Raw genomic sequence first — 25,314 nt, 5'->3', positions numbered from 1 at the left:
TTAATTACATTAAGTAATTCCTCGCTGAAATTATTACAAAAAAAATATTTAGTCACGAAACTCAGTTTTTCTATCCTGCATTCATTTTTGGCTCTACAGAAACAACTTCGTGGTAACATTGTAGCCATTTTCAGCAATGTGAAATTTGCAAGTTTGGGTATATCTGCAAATTTGACCACTCCATGAGCTCTTCTTCTTCTTCTTCTTCTTCTTCTTCACTAAGCTACAGCCCGACAGTCTCATCACTCACTGGCATGCCCCTCACGACTTACCCTCTTGAGTCCTCATTGCTAAGCATAATAGCTCCATCACCATCATTCTCATATGAAAACTCAGAGCTTCATTCTTCGAGCTCCAAGTGAACTCACAACTACAACACACATGGTAGTTGTGGACTGTTGCTGATGAAGCCTATCCATCTTCATCTTTAACCATATTGGGCCATTCAGATCCTGCTGAGGCCAAAAATAAGACTCAATTAGCATTTAGTTTAAAACTTTGAAGTTAAAATACAAAACTCAAAGGAGATAACGTCGCTCTACAACAGATAATAAAAAATAATAAAAAAGCAAAAAGAAAGTTACATATGATTTCGTGCTGGAGCTCTCTGCGTTGAACATGCTCTTAAGTCACCATCTCTTTCACCCATACAATAAAACAATCAACACAACATAAAAACTAGACAATGGCTTTGATTGGTGACATGAGTTACCATTGATTAAGTTTGAGTTAAGGGTGTAATTCAAAAATGTTACCATTCATGAGTTACTTTTATTTTTTTGAGTTAGTGTTCGAGTTACAATGTATTATATATGAGTTACAATTTTGAGTTAATCCTTTGAAAAAATTGATAACTCAAGTCTTAACTCAACATCAAACAAAATGCCATGTATTAGAAGTTGAATTAGTTTTTTTTTTTGGTTTTAAGTCAGTTATCATACGGTTACTTTTTGAACTTTCACATTTAAAAAAAATGCATTCATAGTTGTCTCACGTGAAACATTTATTTTATATAGATGTTTACTAGTTAGTCCATTTATAAACTATTAGTTCTATTTAAACTATCTAAGATTATTTCTATAATTTAATTGCTAAATCTATTTGGTAACTAAAGGTTTTTACATACATTAAATTATATGTAAATGTTGTCCCAAGAAAAAAGTTGTCAAAAAAATGTATATGTAAATATATATGTACATTTTGGTAGAAGATTTACATAATTATATTACTTTATTTCCTTAATTTTAGTTTAATTTAATTTACTTAGTTTAATATATTTTAAATTTAATCAATTTTATAATAAATTTAATTATTATTTATAATTTTTTTGTTAACATGTTAAGTTATTATTACTGATATTTATATTTTATATATATATATATATATATATATACTGCAATTTATACATCAAAAACGTTACCAGTCAATAAGTAAAAAAAATTGTAACTCATATTTTTTCTGCGAATTCACAACATAAATCTACAGTTTCTACCACATAGTTTCTACTTCGAGTTACATCAAGTTATAATTTTTATTGTAAATCAACTTTAAATCAACATGTCACCAATCGGAGCCAATAACTCACAAACAATACTCTTACAATTTTGTGCAAAAGGAAAGATACGTAATCCAAATCCCGCGCGTAGCGCGGACTGACCCTAGTGAATTAATAATGTAGACTTTTAGTCAAAGAGATAGATGTAACACCGTGGTTATTTTTAGTGTTTAGCTTATCATTGTGTGGTGAGATTAGCCATTTTGTACTTTATAGAAAGTAGGCGAATTGAGACAGAGGAGAAAGTAGCTGGGCCTGTGACTGAAAAGAATAGCTGGGCAATAATACTATTATAAATGGGCTAGCTTTTTTTTTTTTTTGCCATCTTGATGTTTATTAAAAGGACTAAACCCAAAAGGGATAGAGCCCAAAACTATTACAACTTAACAGAACAACTTAAGGCCATAAACCCAGGCCCAACCGAAAAAAAACCCAGTCCAAAGAGATAGATCGTAGCAACCATAAACACGTGTTGAACCCCGAACAGTAGCAAACCACGTGTCAAGTTGAGGCGCCACCTCATCACCGACTTGAAAGTTCTCGCCGGAACTCCATCGGAACACACCGGAACAGGAGCCTGCAAAAGAGAACCACCGAAAACGATAGAGGAGATCGAAGGCTCATCATCACAACGCCATAGCCATTGTCTTTGAGATTGTGATATTCAGATAGCGTCAATCGACAGACGTCGAGAGCAGTCTGAGAAACAGAAGATCCGAATCGAACAAGGCCAAGCCACATAATCTTCGCTTCATAACAACCAGAGCCAATCGAAAATCATTCAAACAATCATACACCGACACTCCTAAATGAGAACCATACATCTTTATAGATCCAACGAAGCTCGAAGATGAAATGATTCCTTAGGAGAAGATGATTGAACAGTCGGAGAAGAAGTTTAAACGTCGATTGAACGGAAGAGAAGAACCGGCAAAGATCAAGAAACCCAAGAAAATCCCGGAAGAAAGTCAGCGACGCCAACGCCGCCGGAGACAAAGCCGGATAGCTTTGCCGTGAGGAACGCGAGCCACCAGAGTCAAAGGTCGGATAGCTCCGCCGTGAAGAACGCGAGCCACCAGAGACAAAAGCCGACTATGTGGCGTCAAAGAGACCACCATATACCGGAGTCAACTCCCGTGAGCGGGAAGAGCTTGTCGCCGTAAAGAGATCGACGACGAGAAGAAACGACCGTGACTCTCTCTCTCAAAGATATTTAGAGAGATAAGAGAGAGAGCCATCCAAACAACAACAAGAAAAGTATTATTTTTTTTTTGTCACGAAACATGTTCTAGTAAAAAAAAACTTTTGCAAGACCTTTGTTTGGCAAAGGAAAGAAGTCATTAGTGGAAATAACGATAGAGGCTCGAGTTAAACGAAGACTAACGCATAATAACAACTGGAAGTTTGGAACTATCAGTCTATCACTAAGACTCATGCATCATCGATATATAAATTCATACAACCAGAAGCATAGTAGTTGAGATGATGCTCTAGTTTTGAACTATCAAGCGAATTGATGATTCAGACGCTAACAAGACGGAATTTCAAAAGCGAAATAAGCCAAAACTTTATTTATTTATTTATATATCAAAGTTATAAACATAAGCAAGCAGCTATGCAACAAAAGCAAAGAAAGAAATAAACAGCTAGGGAAATCTTGACAAAAAGCAAAGATGAATTTATTACTAAGACCACATTTTCTTGTGCTTCTTTTTGAAGATGGCTACATATAATCTTTAACCAAGCCAGCGGCGAAAATGCTGAAGATCGGGATGAACATCTCCTTGCCTCCTTGGAGGTTGCCTATCAAGACAAGCGTCAGATAACAAATTTTTGAGTGTGGAATATATTTGTTCAATTAAAAAATTAGACAACTGTACTTACCTTCTGAACGGGCTTGGCTCAAAACCTGGGCCAAAATCTGGGCCACTAGGTGGAGGTGGATCATAACGAACACCAGGAGGTGGAACACCCCTGTCAAAACCAAAAGAATCCATGTTAAGTTGAAAACTTTTCTTGTGTTCAACTATATTATGAGCTGTGTATATGTGCATTTGTGTAAAAGAAAACGATGCAATAAAGGGAGAGAGATTTTACGGTTGTGGTGGTATCATGAAGTCAGGATGATCACCAAATCGGGGGAACATACGAAGATCATTTGGTCCTACAAGCATGCTTCCATCGCCAAAACCACCAATCACCGGAGGGAATGATGGAACAGGCCTCTTTCGACCGTAATATCCAGACTCAGACTCTTTGTTACTCTCCGAACTACAAGCCACACATATGATAAAAGATGGAGGTCTTAGAATACACTTCAAGAATTACAAAATCATATATCATCCTAGTCCAACTACTAACAAATGCCTTCACTACATAAATATAACTTTTAACGATGAGAAATCTATGAACCACGGCAAAAACCGAGATACAATACTAGTAGTCTCTGCACATTGACGAAACAGTTCTATGTAATCACATCTATCAGAACAAAGCCAACTTAACTCATATGTTCATTCCTAGCCCCATGAATCTAAGTAACGGCTTATGAGCAATGTGGTTAGAGGGTTTTACCTGGACTGGGACGTAGAAGCAACAGGTTTAAGTCCTTCATCAAGCTTGTAGAGAAGCTCATCCTGTAAATCACTGACTAACTTCCCCAAGTTCTTGAACTGTGCATCGTAATCACTCTCCACTCCGGACTCAGCAGCATACTTCTCAGGTCTGAACAAAAACACACACACACAAGTAAATTCAAGATTGAGATCACCACAGAGCACAAACAAAGAGGCACGATTACATACTCTATCTCGATATGAGCAGGTTCTTTTCCACCCTCATCTAGGGCATCAACAAGAAGCTTATCCTCTATCGCAAAACACTTAACTAGAAACTTCTTCGATCCTTTCGCATACACAAACGCGTACTCGTCGAACTCGTTCCAACCTTCGATCCCAACCTCTCCTACACATCCACAACCACAATCCTAAAACCTAACGAAAACCACCTATAAGAGGAAACACACAATACGAACCTTGTGTAGGAGAGGAAACTAGAGCGTTTTCAGCGAACGCATGCCGTCCGCCGCGACGACTCTGAAACCGGAGGCGACGAAGGAAGCGTGAAGTACGAAAGCTACCTTATCACGGTAGTTGCGAAAACTCGGCCTCGCTGATCTGATCACAAGCATCACAGTCTGTGAATTCGCCATGGCTCCTCTTTATTGTTTTTGACTTGAAGAAGAGGTTTCGTTTGTGTTGTATATTATATACTAAAGCTCGCCTGGCAAATCAAAATCTGATACTTGGAAAATATTTTTTTTAAAACAAAATTGATTGGAAAAAAATTCTTTGATTCCTAATTTCCAGCAACTACATCCTAAAATTTCTCAGAATATCTCATCAAACTGATCACGACTTCAAAATCTTCTTTTCTGCAGTATAACTTTTGATCAACTAATTCAATGGGGGTGATTGGTTGGGATTTAGCAAGTGACTTTAGCTTTAATTTTTATCTACAGCTTTAAAATCACCAATCATGCTTTACATTACTTTTTAAAGCTACAACCAAAAAATTAAAGCTACAGCCAAAAAACAAAAAAAACTAGCTATAAAAGTCTTATTTTCTAAAGCTCCATCTTTTTGGCTGTAGGAAATTTTAAAGGTACAGCTCTTAAAGCTAAATCAAAAAATCCTACAGACAAAATTCTAAAGTAAATTTCTAAAGTTACAACTCAACCAATCACCCCCAATGTCTGTATTTTTTTTCTTCCATTTTTCTCTATTCTTTTCATTATCAAAGCAGCGAAACAACATATCTTTTTATCTTTCCTAATTTTCAGTTTTGATCTCGAATATTTTCTTCTTATCTTATTTCGTTTTTGTCTGCACCATTTCAAAATTTTTCTTTATTCATAGCCAGAATTAGTAATATTATCGACAAACTTTAGATGAATACAATGGAATATAGTCATCTTTGAACCTCTTTCAAAGCATTGGATTGTGGGGGTCAAGTAGGAATTGCGTCCGAAGAGATTAATATGTCGATCCTTAAAAGATTTTGTTGCAGGGCTTCCAGAACTTGCAGGTATTTGTGGTGGTGTGTAATGAGTTCATATGAAACTTATTCTGCAAAATCATGGTAACAACATAGCATAAATATTTGTATTGTTAAGTTCTGAAATTATTTTGGTTTATTGCAGACATATATGAGAAATCAAAGCTGGTCGAAGAAGAGCATCTTAGGGTTCAAAGAAAACTTTGGATAGATCTGTTCTAGAGGTTGAACACGATGGACTAGGTAAGCAAGATATCAAACGTTTGACATTTTTAATTTGAAGTGAAAAAATATTTATTTTATAGTCCTTACAAAAAACAGGGTTTTAATCTTTAATGCTGTAATTAATTTTTTTTGTAACCATTTAAATTGTGAAAGTGTGTTAGATAAAATCAAGTGTTAACTCAAAAGAATTCTTAACAACTTTCTGTAATTGATTTTGAAATTTCTGAGGTTTTTACTTGATAGTTTTAATACCTATCTGAAAATTTAAATAATATTTGTATTTGAAACCAGTAAGTTTTTAGAGGCTTAACGGAAAAAATTTAAAAAAACTGTTTTCTCTTGCTCTTAAAAATTCAACAAAAATAAGTAACGTGGTTTAATTTTGTTGGATCGTGTGTTTTTTTTGGAAAAACAAAAATGGTAGGTAATTAAAAATGGAATGTCAACAAAATCCTTCTTTTTTTAACTTTGAAATTGTAAACATGAAATGAGTATAAAATATTTAACTATATTTTATAATTTGGTATATATCTTATATATTAAAAGAGAAGTCATGACTTCTTTCATGTGTGATTTTTTTTATTTGGACCATCACTTAGAAATCTTATTAAATGTATTTTATTAAGAATAATAATACATAGAATCTTTAAAATACTTTAATCATAATATCTTTTGATATCTTTTTATTTAAAATATAAATATATTTATTTTAAAAATCTAACAAATCTGTTTTAAAAGATTTTTACAAGATCTTCATTTTCGAAATTATATTTAAATATTTTTCATTAATTTGGAAATTAATTTGAATTATTATTATACATTAATAAATTCAGTAATCATTTATAAAATAAAAAATAAAAAATTCTGTAATATTTTATATATTATATAATCATAATCAATCATATTAAAAGAAAATTATTATATTGAGCTAAGTATAATAAAATTGTATTAAATTTATAAATTTTATAAATTTTATTTTCATAAGTATAAAATATTTATGTTCAAAAATAAAATCTAATATGTTGGTAAGATGGATTAAGCAAAATATATAATACATGCATAAAAATTAACATGTATTTTTGTAAGGTTATAATATAAAATCTTTGCAACTACTTTAATCATAATGTATTTTCATTTTAAATATAATATATATTTATATATTATATTTGAAAATTCTAATAAATATGTGTAAAAGTATTTTAACAATAATTTAATATATTTTAAGTTATCGTTTATAAAATAAGAAATAAATAAATTATATCCTATTTTACCCACTTTATAGTCATGATCATGTTAAAATACAATTATTATACTTAAATAAATATGATAAAAGTATATTCAATTGATAAATTTATAAATTTTATTTTCATAAATATAAAATATTTATTTAAAATATAATATGATGATAGAACAGATTAAAATTAACAAACTATATAATACATGTCTAAAAATTAACATATCTTAGACTTTTATATATACAATAATAAATTATATAAAATGAATAAGCATAAACATATTGGTAAAAAGAAATCCAGTTTTGAAAGACGGGTCAGAATTTAGCATAAATTAAATACAAAAACAATTAATTAATTATAATATGTAAATTATAAAATTATTGTATTTGAAATAGTTATATAAATATTTAAGTATATGATTAACATTAAAAATATATACAACTTATGTTCTAAAACAATAATTTATGTATAGAAAAGTGAAAACAAACACCCGTGCGGTTGCACGGGTCAAAATCTAGTCTAAACTATTAAAACAGAAGTACACTTTGTACTTAACCCATACTTTTTCAAATTAATTACAATTTTCTGCCACTCAGTTAATTAATTAAGTTAATAAATATTAATTAACCGAAAATCAATTACAGCATTTAAGCAAAAATAAAACAACGGATAAATCGTAATAAGACGTAAGGATGAGACGTTGTCAGATCTTAGACTGGCTGCGGATGGATCGTCTGAGATGAGATGGAGTATCCCGGAGACTGTGAACAGAGCAGTGACGATGAAACTGGAAACGAAGTAGATTCGTAGTGTTAACGGATGATTAAGTGATGTGAATCTCTTCTGGTGGGAACCGAAACGGAGATGATGGCGTAAGTAACGGCGTGGATTAGCCAAAACAGAGCGTCGAGGAGCTTTAGTTTGGTACGATTGTCGATTGTGAACGCCAAAACGCAGAGCGAGGGAGCAAAACAACAGGAGAATAGTGACTACGATTGTCGTTTTGAACAAACGGTTGTTCTGGTTACGGTTTTTCTTGCGATCAGAGGCTTCCTGATGTCACCTTCTGTAGTAGTAGAAGAAGAAGAGCAGAGTTTGTGGAGAGCGAAGAAGGTTAGGATGATGAGGAAGAAGAAATCAACGGCGGAGGAGAGAAGTCTCTGTGGACATGGAGATAGTAGAAGTAGAATGAATCTCAGCCACTGGACTGGAGCCGGAAGAGATGACAACGGTTTTATGAATCCCGACGATGAGAAGGAGAGACCGGTGACTCAGGAAGAAGAAACCCACCACATTTTTTTGGGACAATAACCAAACTCCAAGAAAACTCCCTGTCTTAATATGATCGGTTTGGTTTGGTATTAACTTTGTATTAGTCTACTGGCGGCTTGGCACTTATCGTTACTTACAAACAGTATTAAGGGTTAATTAGTCGTTGGAAAAGAAATTAATTAAGCAAGGCTGCTATAATGTAGTTTATATTGATTCAGTTTACGTAGCCGACAGACAAGAGGAAGAACACATAAGTGTATGGGACGTTGGCAAAAAGAAGAGGAGCTGTGAACAAAACACAAGGTAGTTTTATAGTAAACGAGAAGGACAAGACTTGGAAGAAATTCATCATCAACCACAAATTTTATTCTTTTCATGTTTTTTTTTCATTCAACCAAGGTAATAAACATGTCATAATTAACAACATTTTCAAATTGATTTTCAAATAATGGGAGTATTGGAGATGAAAGAAAATGAGGACATGACAAATACGAACATATATTCAGAAACAATATTATCATACATTTTCACTCTATGTTTTTGGTATTTATGTTATTTTTTTAATTGATTGGTCAATGTAAGAGATAAAAATATAGATACATTAGAGGGAGAAACTCTAATGCATCATCCATCAATAGACATCAAAATTTTGGTTCTAAAAATACTAGGAAGAGATGGAAAAAAACCATAAAAGATGAAGCTGTACAACTAATCTTTGACATTTATAAAATTAAAAGTAACACTCATGCGGCCGCACGGGTCAGAATCTAGTTTTATTTATTTTTCAAATACTTCAAACATGTATCCATTTTTATAATAATAACAAAGTTATTTCAGCACTGTTTCGATTCAAACATTTATAATACTATGCGTCATTGTTCATATAATAATAATTTTACTAGGTTAAGACCCGCGCCTTGGGCGGAATGAACATTATATATATAAATTATTTTAGATATTATATGTTTATAACATATTATAAAATAATAAATATATATTGAATAATTAAAAAGTCATTATCTACTACTTATATAATTAAATTGGTACGAACATATAAATAAATTTTATAAATCGAAAAAAATATTTTTTCTATTTGATATGATATATAATTAAATTTAAATGATAGTAACATATATATAATATATTTTAATATTAATATTTTATTAGATGATGCCTTTTGCTCATATTTTTTTTTATCATTTGTATCTGTTATAGCAAAAAGTCTAAATTAGTGATAACAAAATTTTCACTGTGAGATTAATGATTTAAGTAATTTATAATATTTTAAAAAATTAATTTGTCAATATTTTTTTCAATTTTTTATCAAAAAAATATTCAAAGTAAATTTCAAAATTAAGATATTTATGTATTTTTATATGGCATATAGTTTAATTTAAAATGATACATATATTTATATATCTTTTATTTTTGATACTTATTAAATGAGACTTTCAACTTATATTATTTTTTAATTATTTGTATCATGTCATAACAAAATTTTTAAATAATAGATCACAATATTTGAATGTGAAACTTTTAACAGTTTTAGTAATTTATACTCGCTTTTAAAAATTCAAAATATAATATATAAATATTTTTAAATTTTTATTATATGGTTACTATGATTGTTTAATTTATTTTAATAGCTTAAAATTAAACAAATATAATTATAATACATACTTATTTTTATCAAATCACCTATATATTAAAAGAGAAGCATTACAACATATTTTTGTAGCCACATGTCATCACCACAATCATTCTTAAAATTCTTAGAAAAATTTGTTGGTCCATATAAATATATAATAAGCATTTTATTACACTAACCATAAATGTTTTTCATTGTTTCCTTAAATAAAAATCACGGAATTACCTAATGTGGCTAAAGTATATATGACTATTAATGATTTTGAATAATAAAAATTTGATAAAAATCAGTCTATTCTCTATCATTTTTAAGTCGTTTTAAAATAACTTAAGAAACCACATTAACTATATAATAAAATTTAGATTTTTTCATATATGTTATATTTTGAATTTTTAAAAACGAATATAAATGACCAAAGTTGTTAAAAATCTCACACTGAAATTTTTATGATCTATGGTTTAAAATTTATGTTATAACAAGATAGAAATGATTACGAAATTACATAAGTAGGAAGTCTCATTTAATAAATATTATATATATGCATATTAATATTTTTTTAAATAAATTATATACCATATAAAATACATAAGTATTTTAATTTCGAATTTGATTTGAAAGTTTTTGATAAACATTTTGAACAATTATTGACAACTTAATATTTGGATTTTAAACTTTGCAATGAATGTTTTTAAAATTATAAATTACTAAAACTATTAAACATCCCATAAATTTTTTATTGTTATCATTGATTTAAAATTTTTGTTATAAAGAAATACAAACGATCAAAAATAATATGAGTATAAAATATTTTTTAAGAGATGTCAATATTAAAAAAGTACTATATATCTATGTTAATATCATTTAAACTTAATTTTTAACATATAAAATTAAAAAAAGTGTTTGTCTCGATAAATAAAATTTATTTAAGTATTTGTACCAATTTAATTATATACGTAATAGTTACTAAATTTTTAATTATTATTTCATAATATGTAAAAATATATAATACTTAAAAATAATTTATATATAATATTTATCCCGCGCAAGGCGCGGATCTTAACCTAGTCTTTATTATTCAAAATTATTAATTGTCCTATATACTTTAGCCATATTAGGCAATTCCATAATCTTATTTAATGAAATAATGAAGCACATTAATCATGTATTTATTGTGTTTAATAAAAAGCTTATTATATATTTAGATGGACCAACCTATTTCTCTTAAAATTCTAAGAATCATTGTAGTGATGACATGTGGCTACAAAAATTATTGCAATGTTTTTCAAATAATATATAGGGGATTGAATTTTTTGACAAAGATCAAAAAGATTAAAAACAGTAAATTTTGCGCACTGGCTGTAATACCCTATTACGCAGACATAACCGTCAATGTATAGATATTAGGCCTGCATAGAAATAGTTTTGGGCATGCGAAATAAGAAAAAGGCCGAATGGCTAACTAACAAAAAAGGGAAAATAAGAATAAATGCACCAGCCGGGAATCGAACCCGGGTCTGTACCGTGGCAGGGTACTATTCTACCACTAGACCACTGGTGCTTAACGATATGTGGGGTTGATAATAAGATATTATCAAAACATGTACTTACTGACGTACGTTTACATTGTTAACATCACTGAATTTTTTCGGTATCATTAAGGTGTTACTGTTAGGTTAGTAAACTCATGCCAAAGTGGGTCGGCGAGCTCCATTGTGAAACGTAGGAATGTGTAAGGTAATGATGATCTATCTTGACTAATTCAACTAAACACTTTATTCTATTTTTCGTCTGCAATCAATTACGTACTTGGTGCTTTGTTTTGGTTATATAAGTTTAACATGTGTTTCTTATGATCCATTTGCTTTCTACTCTTTCTGTTTTCGTCATGCATTGCACAAGACTGCTCGGTGGAAAAAGTTTAGTAGTTTTCGTCAATCAACTATCTTTTTTTTTTTTGAAAAAGTTGTCACATTGTTCTGCTCACCACAGCTGCGGATACGTTCGCATGAAAACCTGGGAAAGGTTTTGTCGTAGACTACACCTCCCAACCGAGGATTAAGTTTGTGTTTTTAATAGACCCGGATTTAACCCCCTTGTCAATCAACTATCGTGTGGAAATCATATCTTTCCTCCTCTATTTCTCTCTCAAACATCAAATTCAACACAAGAATAGAAATGAAGACTTTTAAGAGTATAACTGGACAGGAAAACGGCTTGTCAATGAAAGAATAGCAGAATCTCTAAGGCAAATTATAAATTCTATTAAAAAAATTCAAGCACGATCACCATGTGCTATTTATTCTTCGCTTTGGACAAAACGGTATCTATTCTTGATAGTGACCTTAACAAGGCTTCTTGCTAAAGCATGCATGCACAGTCCACAATATGAATTTTGAGTTTTCCTTTGCAGAGTAATCTTTTCAGTGGTCCTCTTGCCAGAGCATAATCACATTTGTTGTGTGTATGACTAGAGTCGGTTTTGGACAACGCGTGATAAACATTTGTACAAATTTTAAAGAATTATTATATATATTACATAGTTTCCAAATTATAATTTGTATTAATATTTATCTTTTTATGGATCTCTTCCCCTAATTTTATGACTGGCCCTGTGTATAAATGTATATAGTGAAAATGTATGTATATATATTATATATATGTTGCACAAAAAAACAAAAAAAAATATATATATGGTGCTGATAAAAAGACCTGAGATTCAGTTAGCTTAAACTGACAGTTTAATTCTTGGAAACCACTCATGACTGATTATTCCCTCTTATTTATATCACTGGCTATCCCTACAAAATTTAGCTTAAAAGCTCTGCGCTATGAACTATATTAATGAACAAGGAAAATAAGAGATATGATCAATTGTTTACAGAGTATGGCTCACCCTAAACGAAGCATTGTGTAACTTCACTTCTTTGGTTCCATAGTATTTTGTAGACACTGCTTATGAGCATATATTAGAAAAATATAGCTAGTTAGAGCACCTCTAAAAATGAATATGTGTGTATGTATATATTGTATATATGTATGTAGTTGTGGAGTCTACTAAATAGTGTAGAACTCCTACCCAAAAGCTCTAAAAACAAATTTTTTTTTCTTTTTAACTTTTTTTTTCTTTTATTTATATAACAAATGATTACAAAAAAAGGCCCAAGCCTATTGTTAGGACAAAAGCCCACTACCAAAATTCAAAACTCAACCTCAAAAAATTACTCTATACGACTTCTAAAAGACTGTAAACCAAGCTGAGAGCACTGAGATCTCTCCTTGTTTCAGAACTTGAGCTCGAACCAAAGGATCAAGGCGTAATCTATCATTTGCTTAATCTCATCAATCAGCGCCCCCGGTTGTCGAGTATTTCCAGAGTGTATTTCGAGTTTCTTTCCCTCCAAATCAGATATAGACAAGCTTGGTAAAGCAGCTTCACTATCAACTTCACATTTTTGTCTTTAGATGGATTCTTCAGCCAGCGCAACCCACTCTCGAATTGTGCTGGAGGAGAAAGGTGTAATCTATCGACAAAGTGAGACCACACATGCCTGCTGAAAGCACAATCAAAAAAGAGATGCTGCCTATTCTTTCCTGTTAAAAACAAAACTTTTAGAACTTTTGGGTAAGAGTTCTACACTATTTAGTAGATCCCACAACTACATACACATATATAATACATACATATTTATTTTTAGAACTCCAATGGATAAAAGATATATTCTCTGATGTGTCTAAACTTCGATTCAACCACTAAGAAAGGTAATGGAATGGGATAAAAAAAATCATTTATTCAATGTTCTTATATTTTATTTTCAGTTAATCGAAAATGAACTATTTTACTATACTCCAGGTAAAGTTAATTAAATGTGTCAAAAAAAGGAATTATACAAATAAATTCTAATATTATTTTAATTGGAAGCTAAAGAGGCAATAATCCACGATCTCCTATAACCTTGCTGCCTCCACTTAGTTTTTTTTTGTTGGAATTGCTTATAGTCATAGATAATGAGAAGCAGCCAATGGTGGTAACAGCACTATGTGAAAAGGTAATCCACTTTCCTCAACCACAACCTCAGATTTCCATTAATTTTCATATATGATAAGAGTTGACTCTTAATTCAAACAATAATTATTCTTAATTGCTATTGGATCCTTACTTAAATATTCAAATTTAGGAATGATGTATTTGGTTTTGGTAGCATATCCATTAAAGATTTACAACTTTCTCCTGGCAATGATCACCAATAAGCAACAGCCACTTAAAACTCATTAATTAAACGCTTAAAACTTGAATCTAGTAACTCCCTAACCACATATCTATCTGAGGATTTCTAGAAAAGCTATATGGATCACTCTAGAAGTAGAGGATAATGAATGTCATTAAATTAGATGGGGGGTTACAGTATTAAGCATAATTGACCCACTAATTAAGCCCCTAATTAATTAACATGTGATTATTACTGTTACAGTTGGAGCTATATGATTATGCTTAAGTGTGTCTCTTCTTTTTCATCCTTTATCGTGAGTGATTATAGATTTATAGTAGTAATAGTGTAGAATACTGATCGTATAACGTCATGAGTTTGGATCGTGGTTACAGTATAAGCATAATTAATCCCCTAATTAATTAACATGTGATGGTTACTGTTACTGTTGAAGTTATATGATTATGCTTAAGTGTGCCTGCCTCTTCCTTTTTTCCTTTCTCGCAAGTGATTATTGACTTAAAGTAGTACTAGAGTACAATACTGATCGTGTAATGTGGTGGTAGTGGTTAACAACACCATTAATAGATGAGATGATAGTGATAAAAAATAATTTTCAAATATGGCGGTAAATTTTTTTTGTCATTGTTGAATTTTAGGTATGGTCTTAAGAAGATACGTAAGGGAACTCAGAAATGATGATACATCAATTGGTAATCCTACCTATTTTGGATAATATCTACCTAACTAAGGATTTTTTTTTACTCAATCATGGAGTTGAGATTGGTTTTGAAGTAACTAAAGAATGAAAATTGTGATTTTAGGAAGTTTATATAGTTTTACTGGTCATGTTTGTCCTCCAATGAGACTTCAGAAACTAGTGGTAACGCTGCTTAAGAGGAAATTAGTCAAATTAAAAAGGTTGTTATATTATTGTATTGACATTAATAATAAAAATCTCCAGGAGTTTACAAGGGGTTTGTTTCTCTTTGTAGATATAAGGATCAGATCCTAGAGGCTACAAGGGGTTTCTCCAGAATCTTCTGGACCAAAGTTTTGGTAATTTGGAATCATGTGAATGAGAAGTTTTGTGTGATGATTTTAAGTGTTAACTCTCTACTCTTAGAAGTCCATGTCTTGGTGGTAGCCAAGAGGGAATCTACACCACAGGCATCAAATCTATATGATATATATATTCTTCAGGATCCATAAGATTTTCGTATTGTTAAGCTTCTTCTTAGGTAGGACTAAGAGCACTTCCATGAAGATAGATATTTAACAATAATTTAATTTAAAAAGGAAAAGAAATATAAAGAGTGATGTCTCAAATGAGATAACATTAGAACTCTATCTCATATTTAATTTATAAATGATATTTTGTCATTGGTTTTTCTCTTTTAAAAATTACAATAATGAATTTTTCTTAAATCTATATAAAGAAATTGACAGCCTCTTATGAATTCTTTTATCTGGCGAGTTTGCTTAAAGACCTGATTAGGAGTTATAACTTTAAATCTTTTAATATAGAACTCAGCATGTAAATTTTGATTGTGAGTGAAGTTATTTTTGGTTGTATATTTGAGAATAATTAACGATTTATTTATAAAATTTCTAAAAATTAGTGATGTTACTTGTATAGACATATTTTTTTGTAGCCCTAGAAATGTTTTATAGAACATGATTGGAAAATATTTGTATTTTAGAGGAAAAAAACTGGTTGTAGAGAGACGGTAAAACACTTTTAAAGTATTTATTAATCAAGCCCTGAAACTTTAGTTTTTGTCACTTTTGGTTGTAGTATGAATTTATTTGTTGGCTTTTTAACTCAAAGTTGTTGAACAAAAATCAGAAATGGTCATCAAAATCTCTAGTGTTCCAAAAAAAGTCATCCAATCTCTGTAGGGTTTTATCGGACGTCTATTATCCAAGTTCTTTCTTTATGGAGCTTGTTTCTCCTCCAGTTTCATCAACTACTTTATGTGGTTTTGGTGCAGGAAATTCAATGTTAGAGGTTAGAGATACTTCAAATACTGAAGTTCTAATCAAAGGTTGTTTAGCCATGTTAAGGATTGTTAATTGTGCACTTGCTGTTGTTTTAATCTCGGGATGCATATCACTGTTTGTGGTCTTTAATTCCCAAGGCTTCGTTTTACTTTTCAGCTCGATGGTCGTTGAGTTTAGAGGACTTTTTTACGTCATTGGTTGTTTAAGCGTGGTGTTTGTCTCTATCTTTATTTGTTGTATTTGCTTTCTTGTAATAGTTGTTTCTTTGGCCATGATGACTATGTTATCATGGTCTGTGAACACTTTCTCCATTCTTGGAGAGTAAGATTCTATAAAATTGAGATTTGTCCAAAAATTAAAAGAACACTTCGATCAAATGTGATCCAATTCTTTGATTTGATCTAATTCTAACTCTTTTAAACTTTGGAGTTAATAGAAATTTCAACTTCATTAATGAGACTAGTCAGGTCCACAAAGCCACAGATATTACAATCTGAAAGTGACCGATTGGAAAAAGATGCGTACCATATCACACCGAGATTTGTACTTATCTGAGCGTAATCGAAACTTCACTATCATTTTACTTCCATGTATTTATTGTATAAACTTTAGTACTAAAACTATAGCTATAGTCGTAAAAATAAGTATCGTAATAAAACATCGAAACGCACCGTTTTGGCAACAAAGGCGATTTGGCGATTTTTAAGGCGATCGAGATTTCTCAATCACCGCTGTCTTCACCGGCAGTAGTGATGGATCCAACGGCGATACAGGAAGATCCGCCACCTCTGATCGATCAGAAAAGATCCTGGGTCTCGGCGGTGCAGAAGAAACAAGTTCTGAAGAAGTATGATTTCGACATTGAGGTTTCAGAGGGAAAGCAATCAGTGGAAGTTCCATCGGAGATCATTGAAAAATCTAATCATCTGTGGGAGGATTTTGTCATTGCGAAGTTTTTGGAAACAGCTCCACATATTGCGAAGGTTCATGTGATCCTCAATAAGATTTGGGCATATGGTGATAAGATGCAGAAGTTAGACGTTTATGAGATGGATTCAACGACGATGAGGATTCGGATTACGAGTGAAGTGGTAAGAGAGAAAGTCATCAGAAGGGGTATGTGGAATATTGCGGGGGTGCCTATGGTTGTGTCGAAATGGGCTCCAGAGGAGGATAAATCACTAGCACATCTGATTCCGCTATGGATACATCTAACGGGGGTTCCTATGAGTATGTATTCTTGGGAAGGATTGAGCTTCATGACAAGTGCAGTGGGAAAGCCAGATCGTTTACATCCAGAAACTATTGCTTGTACGAATTTCGATGTTGCAAAAGTTTTTGTGATGGCAGATTTATCAAAAAAGCTACCGCAGGCGATTGACTTTACTATTCAAGGGAAGGAGACCACAGTGAAATACACATACCCATGGCTTCCGCCAAAGTGTACTATCTGTGGTAAATGGGGGCACTATGACACTTTCTGCAACGTAATGAAAAAGGATAACAAGGAGGGAAAGACGACAGCTGAAGAATCTATAAAGAGTCCTAAACTCTTAAGTGGAAGGAAGAATGATGCAGAAAACTTGGATGTAAATGGAGAAGGGGAGAAGCTGGAAGAACAAAAGAAAGAAGATACAGAGAATGAAGAAAGAAGTATAGAGAAAGAAGGAGTGGTATCTAACACGGAGGAACTAAATGCGTGGAAAACAGTATCTCAAGAGAAAGCAAGCAGAAGTCCAAAGACGCAGTTGACTTATGGTCAGGTAATAATTGCTACTCCATCAAGATTTGCTGCATTAAGTAACTCTGGAGAGAATGGAGAAGAAATTGAGTATGAAGAGGGTGAAATAAAGGATGATGTTGGAAGTGAATATGAAGGAGATGGAAGTATAACAGAAGTAGTCAATGGGAGAATAACTGGAGTGGAGAATAAAGGTGTAAGGCTGAATCTACCGAGACAGTCTAAGACAAATCACAAGGTGATAGTAGACTCTTCAGTCCAAGGCAGAGAGAAGAATATGGGAGCTTCAAAAAGGAGCACTCGAAAAAATAACTAATGGCTGGTTTCTTTTGGAATGTGAGAGGTTTCAACAAGTCAACTAAGCATGGAGTAGTTAGGAAATGGGTGAAGGATCAAGATATTCAGTTTGGGTGTTTGATTGAAACGCGGGTAAAGGAAAGCAAAGTAGAAAGGATTGTTGGAGAAGTATTTTCAGGTTGGAATTTGATTTCAAATTACGAGTATAGTAGGCTGGGAAGGCTGTGGGTTCTATGGAGATCGAATGTGAGGATGACGCCAGTGTACAAAAGTACACAACTAATAACATGCTCGGTGCTATTGCCGGGAAAGGAGGAAGAGTTTTTTTGTTCATTTGTGTATGCTTTGAACACCATGGAAGAGAGGAAAGCGTTATGGGAGGAGCTTAAAGACCATTATGATGCTCCAATGTTTCAGAAGAAAAAATGGATGCTGATTGGGGACTACAATGAAATATTAGAAGGAGAGGAACATTCAGGTTTTGATGACTCGCCAAGACTACCTCAGGGTATGAGGGATTTTCAAGACTTGGCTAGATACTGCAAGCTTACTGATATGGGATATCATGGGCCTCGTTTTACTTGGTGCAATAAGAGAGAAGAAGGTTTAGTCTGTAAGAAGCTAGACAGAGTCCTTGTTAATGAAGAATGGCTCCACAATACTTCTGCTTATTGTGTATTTGAGCCTGGAGGGTGTTCTGATCATCTGAGATGTAGAATCTATTTTGAGGAGCCAAAGAAGAAGCGAAGGCCTTTTAAATTCTCGAATGTAATATCACAGATGCCAGAGTTCAAAGTTTTGATGGAGGAGCAATGGAGGGATTATGAGAGCTTGTTCCACTCAACATCAGCCATGTTCCGTCTTACGAAGCGTCTGAAGGTTCTAAAACAACCGCTAAGAACGCTTAGTAAGGCGAAACTGGGACAGTTATCAAAGCGAACTAGAGAATCTTATCAAGACTTATGTGCTAAACAAAAGGAGACTTTGGAGAATCCAACAGTCGACGCAATAAGAAGAGAGACGGAGGCTTATGATAGATGGCAGAGGCTGGCTGAATTGGAAGAGGGCTTCTTGAAACAAAAGTCAAAAGTCCATTGGCTGGATGTAGGAGATGGAAACAACAATTTCTTCCACAACTCGGCAAAGATCAGGGAAATAAGAAATACCATTCATGAGATTCAGCGTGCAGATGGATTAGTGATCAAAGAGGAGGAGGGGATTAAGAAAGAAGCAGAGGAATTTTTTACTGAGTTTATGCAGCATCAGCCTACAGAGTTTGAGGGTGCTTCTGTTGAGAAGCTAAAAGAGCTTCTGCGGTTTCAGTGTAATGAAGTTGATTGTGCAAGAATGGAGAGAGAGGTTACTAGAGAAGAAATCAAGGAGGCTTTATTTAAAATGCCTGGAAGCAAGGCTCCAGGGCCAGATGGTTACACTTCTGAGTTTTTTAAAGAAGCCTGGGAGGTGATTGGAGAAGATGTTGTTGTTGCTATCCAATCATTCTTTCTGAAGGGCTTTCTGCCCAAAGGTGTGAACTCTACTATACTGGCTCTTATTCCGAAGAAGGAGGAAGCGAAAATGATGAAGGATTACAGACCCATTTCATGCTGCAACGTCTTATACAAGGTAATATCAAAGATCCTAGCAAATAGATTGAAAACTATTATGCCAAAGTGTATTACCTGGAATCAATCTGCATTCATCAAGGAACGGTTGTTAATGGAGAATGTCTTATTAGCAATGGAATTGGTAAAGGATTATCATAAAGAGGAGATATCTACTAGATGTGCGATGCAGATTGATATTTCGAAGGCGTTTGATTCAGTCCAATGGCCTTTCTTGATGAATACTCTTGAGGCGCTTGGCTTACCGAAGAAGTTTATTAAATGGATATCTCTCTGTGTTACTTCTGCTTCTTTCTCAGTACAAGTTAACGGGGAACTAGCTGGATACTTTCAGAGTAAGCGAGGGTTAAGGCAAGGTTGCTCACTATCTCCATACCTATTTGTAATATGTATGAACGTGCTGTCAAGGATGCTGGATGAAGCTGCAGTACAAGGAAGAATAGGATATCATCCAAGATGCAAGAACATTGATCTTACTCATCTATGTTTTGCTGATGACTTGATGATATTCGCAGATGGTACGAAAAATTCTATTGAAGGGATATTGGGGGTTTTTGACGAGTTTGACAAGATGAGTGGCCTGAAGATAAGTATGGAAAAGTCAGTTTTATTCATGGCTGGAGTAACAATTCAGAGGAAGGAAGAAATGCTAGGACAATTCAAATTTGCCACTGGATCCCTCCCGGTTCGATATCTTGGCCTTCCGTTGCTGACAAAGCACATGACAGTCACAGATTATCTTCCTCTGGTTGAAAAGATCAGGAAAAGAATAAGCACGTGGACAGGAAGGTTTCTTTCTTATGCAGGGAGATTGCAATTAATAAACTCAGTGATTACGAGTCTTACCAACTTCTGGATGGCTGCCTTTCGGTTGCCGAGTAGTTGTATCAAAGAGAGAATACTTTGACTGGATCTTGGATGTGGCGGAAAGTGTTGAAGTGTCGAGAGATAGCTAAAAGATTTTATAGAATTGAAGTTAGAGATGGGGGGGAAAGCTTCTTTCTGGCATGAGGTTTGGTCTCCACTGGGTTGTTTGAGAGATATTCTGGGTAATGGAGCTCATATCGATCTTGGTATACCGGTCAATGCAAATGTCGATGCTAGTAGGAGCCATAGAAGAAGGCATCATCGATTACCCATATTGAACAGAGTGGAGTTGGAGATAGAAAATTATAAAGCCAAATGGAAAGATGAAGAGGATATATCTATGTGGAAGAATGAAAAAGGTAGCTACAAGAAGAAGTTCACTACCAAAGGTACTTGGCACGTAATAAGAGAGAATCATCTTATCTATCATTGGTATAAAGCAGTCTGGTTCAGACATGCTACTCCGAAGTTCTCATTTATTCTTTGGACAGCTATGCATGAGCGGTTGTCGACTTGTGACAGGATGAAGAGCTGGAATATTAACATAGATGAAACTTGCGTTCTCTGTAAAGGATCAGCTGAGACTATGAGACATTTGTTCTTTGAATGTCCATATTCAAGGCAAGTATGGGAGGGTTTGATGAAAGGAGTGATGCAAGATCAATTCTCTGCTGAGTGGGAGAGGATTGTTTGGATAGCTTCAGATGGATTGGGTTGGTGTAAAGTTCGACTCTTCACTCTGCGATATGTTTTTCAGGCGACGGTTCATGCTATATGGAGAGAGAGGAATCAAAGAAGACATGGAGAATCTTCCTCACCATATATAGTTTTGATCAAAAATATTGATAAGACAATGAGAAACAAGTTTACTATTGCTAGGAGAAAGGGAGATAAGGATCTGGAGGGAGGAATGGCCGCATGGTTTGATGCGAGGTGAGAAGGTTGTTATGAGCTGTAGTGGTCTAGTAGGAGTGAGTGCTAGACATCCAGTAGGAGTGAGTGCTGGAAAATCAGTAGGAGTGAGAGCTGGCTACCTAGTAGGAGTGAAAGCTAGATAGAATTGGAAGAAGGTTGATAAGAAAGTTGATAAGAAAATGGAAAAGCTGATGTCTTGCAGGAGAAGTTTCTATTTTTATACTTGGGTTTTAATCAATCTTGTATATAAAATTTAGGAAATGACACACATAGTTGTAACAAAGGTCTTTTCTTTTTGAATTAAATTTAACATTTAATTCAAAAAAAAAAAAAAAAGTATCGTGTGAAATTAAATGTAAGCCTTTTATGTACGTATTTATTAAAGAACCAGAATAGTAGCTAAGTTCTTACGTACGTGTCTTCTTTTGTCAACTTAACTTGTCTTTTTCGTGGTTAATTCCTTTGAGAGAATCTTGAAGCACTAAACAAGAAGAGTCAACACAGCGAATGTTATCCATTATAAAGAGAACCAAGCTTGCTTCTCCACAAACACATTACACATCAACAATCCTCTCTCTCTTACAGACTCACTCTATCTCTCAATCATCAATACAAAAGGTTATGGAGCAGAGCAAGAATGATATAGAGTCATACGATGATCAACAAAAATGGGTTCTTGATTCTTCTCTCGATAGTAGAGGAGAGATTCCGGGTCGGGCTAGAACCGGAGCTTGGAGAGCTGCACTCTTCATCATTGGTTTGTATATAAACTTTGTATAGAGACTCTTTGTATTAAATTTGTACAATATAATCTTATGGTTTGATATATATGCACATGCAGCAATCGAGTTCAGTGAGAGGCTAAGTTACTTTGGGATCTCGACGAGCTTAGTGGTCTACTTAACGACCATTCTTCACCAAGATCTTAAGATGGCTGTAAGAAATGCAAACTACTGGTCTGGTGTCACCACTTTAATGCCTCTTCTTGGAGGCTTCGTCGCCGATGCTTATATCGGCCGCTATGCCACTGTCCTACTTGCAACCATCATCTACCTTATGGTAATATTTTGTACTCGGAAATTTGATAATGAGTTCAATATTTAAAATACAAACCGTATTTATTTATTTATTTAGTTTGTTGAAAACCTTATTTATATACATCTTTAGTTGTTTTGGTGGTGGGCCTTTTGTATATAGTAGCATCTCTTGCATACATATATTCTCATAACCGGTTCAATAATACTCCAAAATGTTAGAAGTGTTATCGATATTTTATATCCAAACTGTCTGTTTGCATGTGCTACTGATGGATTCGAACAAAACTTCGGTTTTAAAATATTTGGTACCCTTTTTTTAAAAAACAATCTGACAGTCACGTTCTAATTATATACTTTCTTGAACATCTTTAAATCAAGGGTTTATATACTTTGTTTATGTTATATAATTTGAGATCAGTCAAAGCTTGATGGTTTGTTTCTCTTGTTTTCTTATGTTTATATTATTTCTGATAATACATATTTTATAGGTATAAGTTTAGAAGTATTTTTGAGAGGGTCACGTTTTAAATATGTACCTTGTTTATATAGTATTATTTAATTTGAGATCAGTCACAGCTTGATGGTTTGTTTCTCTTATTTTCTTATATTTGTTGATTTTTTTTTTCGATGTACAGGGTTTGATTCTGTTAACATTGTCTTGGTTTATACCGGGATTGAAACCTTGTCATGAAGAAGTGTGCGTTGAGCCAAGGAGAGCCCACGAAATAGCCTTCTTCATTGCAATATACTTAATCTCCATAGGCACTGGAGGTCATAAGCCATCCCTTGAGAGCTTTGGAGCTGACCAATTCGAAGACGACCATCCTGAAGAACGGAAGATGAAAATGTCTTACTTTAACTGGTGGAGCGCCGGTCTATGCGCTGGTGTTTTAACCGCCGTGACTATAGTCGTCTATATAGAGGACCATATTGGTTGGGGTGTGGCTGGTATCATACTCACCGTAGTCATGGCTACTTCGCTTTTGGTCTTCCTTATTGGTAAACCGTTCTATCGTTATCGAGCACCTTCTGGTAGCCCATTGACACCGATGTTGCAAGTCTTTGTTGCTGCCGTTGCTAAAAGACATCTTCCTCGTCCCAATGATTCTTCTCTTCTTCATGAGTTGTCTAGAGAAGAGTATAATAAAGGACGGCTTCTTTCCCGCACAGAAAAGCTTAAGTAAGTTTACAAGTTACAACTATATATGTTCAAATTCGGTTTAGGTTCGATTTTGGTTATTGAATAGCAATACCTAGTAAAAATGTAAAATCTAAAACTATTTACAGATTTCTTACATGTTATATTGAATTAAGTTTTTTTTTTTAATTTCAAATTCACAAATCTAGTTTCAAAAATGAATAATGGTTTAGGATTGTTTAATGGTTTTATTGAACCGATTTGGATTTAGTTTTCTCTTTAACATTTAAGCATATGAGGACTTGGTTTTGTTTTGTTTTGTTTTTATTTATCAGTTTTCAGATGTAAATTTAGTACTTAATTCCAAGATAACCGGTTTCAAGTTTCTTAGCACCTATAATATTTTTGTAGATTTCTAGACAAAGCGGCGATTATCGAAAACCGAGGAAGCGAGAATGCTTCCGCCGAGAAGGAGAGTCCATGGAAACTAGCAACGGTAACAAAAGTAGAAGAACTAAAACTACTCATCAACATGATTCCAATATGGTTCTTTACATTAGCCTTTGGCATATGTGCCACTCAAAGCACAACATTCTTCATTAAACAAGCCATTATCATGGACCGACACATCGGTCACAACTTCATAGTTCCTCCATCTTCCATGTTCGCCCTCGTAGCTCTCTCCATGATCATCTCCGTAACAGTCTACGAGAAAATCCTCGTGCCTCTTTCGAGACGTCTCACGGGAAAAGAAAGAGGTATTAGCATTCTACAACGAATAGGAACCGGTATGGTTTTCTCCTTACTCGCCATGATCATTGCTGCTCTAGTTGAGAGAAAAAGATTGGATTATACTAAGCAACATCACATCCCCATGAATGTTATATGGTTAGCTCCTCAATTCATAGTCATAGGCATAGCGGACGCTTTTACCCTTGTGGGTCTTCAAGAATATTTCTACGACCAAGTCCCTGATTCAATGAGAAGTTTAGGCATAGGGCTGTACCTTAGTGTGGTTGGAGCGGCTAGCTTTGTCAACAATCTTTTGATGACGGTTACTGATCGTTTAGCTGAGGAAATCTCTGGAAAGACTTTGTTCGGAAAAGATCTTAATAGCAGCCGCTTGGACCGCTTTTATTGGACGCTAGCCGCTTTGACCGCTGCAAATATATGCTTCTTTGTATTTGTGGCAAGAAGGTATACTTACAAGAGTGTACAATCAAGTGTGGTTGTTGCTGATGGTGGCGATGACGGCTGCTAATACGTCGAAGTATACCGTATACGTAATAACATCGCCACAGGCCTGGTCATATGATCACTATTCTATGTTCTTTTTGTTGTACTTTTGTTAAGTGTTTTCGTACGCTTATTTATGTAGTGCTGGTTTATGTGGATACTAATAAACTAGTGTTATCGACAAATCCAAATGTGGACATAAATACCAAACCAAATCAATCTATCGACATAACTCAACAAACAAAAATAAAAATGTATACA

General features: G+C 33.6%; 2 protein-coding genes, 1 non-coding gene and 1 pseudogene across 3 annotated transcripts; 2 read left to right on the top strand and 2 right to left on the bottom strand.

Moving 5' to 3' along the window:
* Positions 1–686: 686 nt before the first annotated feature.
* Positions 687–6,297, bottom strand: LOC106380125 (annotated as a pseudogene).
* A 5,181-nt stretch (positions 6,298–11,478) lies between these two features.
* TRNAG-GCC lies at positions 11,479–11,549 on the bottom strand. Its single transcript has one exon. It is a non-coding gene; the product is annotated as a tRNA-Gly (tRNA).
* Positions 11,550–20,842: 9,293 nt separating this feature from the next.
* LOC106379018 lies at positions 20,843–21,785 on the top strand. The gene is made up of 3 exons (XM_013819051.1): positions 20,843–21,116; positions 21,219–21,440; positions 21,607–21,785. The coding sequence occupies exons 1-3, from the start codon at positions 20,843–20,845 to the stop codon at positions 21,783–21,785; spliced, it is 675 nt and encodes a 224-aa protein (XP_013674505.1).
* A 349-nt stretch (positions 21,786–22,134) lies between these two features.
* Positions 22,135–25,238, top strand: LOC106382778 (protein NRT1/ PTR FAMILY 5.7). The gene is made up of 4 exons (XM_013822838.3): positions 22,135–22,399; positions 22,484–22,701; positions 23,315–23,859; positions 24,229–25,238. Exons 1-4 carry the CDS (start codon positions 22,150–22,152, stop codon positions 25,076–25,078), a joined length of 1,863 nt encoding a protein of 620 aa, XP_013678292.2. The 5' UTR covers positions 22,135–22,149; the 3' UTR covers positions 25,079–25,238.
* Positions 25,239–25,314: the final 76 nt, after the last annotated feature.

Source organism: Brassica napus, chromosome A9 (genome assembly GCF_020379485.1).
Source record: "Brassica napus cultivar Da-Ae chromosome A9, Da-Ae, whole genome shotgun sequence".
In the NCBI taxonomy this organism is placed as follows: Eukaryota; Viridiplantae; Streptophyta; class Magnoliopsida; order Brassicales; family Brassicaceae; genus Brassica; species Brassica napus.
Note: the sequence above shows the minus strand (reverse complement) of the source record. Positions and strands in the feature narration are given on the sequence as shown.

Coding starts and splice junctions, on each gene's coding strand:
- LOC106382778 (XM_013822838.3), top strand. CDS start 22,150: ATGTTATCCATTATAAAGAGAACCAAGCTTGCTTCTCCACAAACACAT. Junction 22,400..22,483: donor AGCTGCACTCTTCATCATTG/GTTTGTATATAA, acceptor ATGCACATGCAG/CAATCGAGTTCAGTGAGAGG. Junction 23,860..24,228: donor TCCCGCACAGAAAAGCTTAA/GTAAGTTTACAA, acceptor ATATTTTTGTAG/ATTTCTAGACAAAGCGGCGA.
- LOC106379018 (XM_013819051.1), top strand. CDS start 20,843: ATGGGGGGGAAAGCTTCTTTCTGGCATGAGGTTTGGTCTCCACTGGGT. Junction 21,117..21,218: donor GAAGAAGTTCACTACCAAAG/GTACTTGGCACG, acceptor TTCTTTGGACAG/CTATGCATGAGCGGTTGTCG. Junction 21,441..21,606: donor GATAGCTTCAGATGGATTGG/GTTGGTGTAAAG, acceptor TACTATTGCTAG/GAGAAAGGGAGATAAGGATC.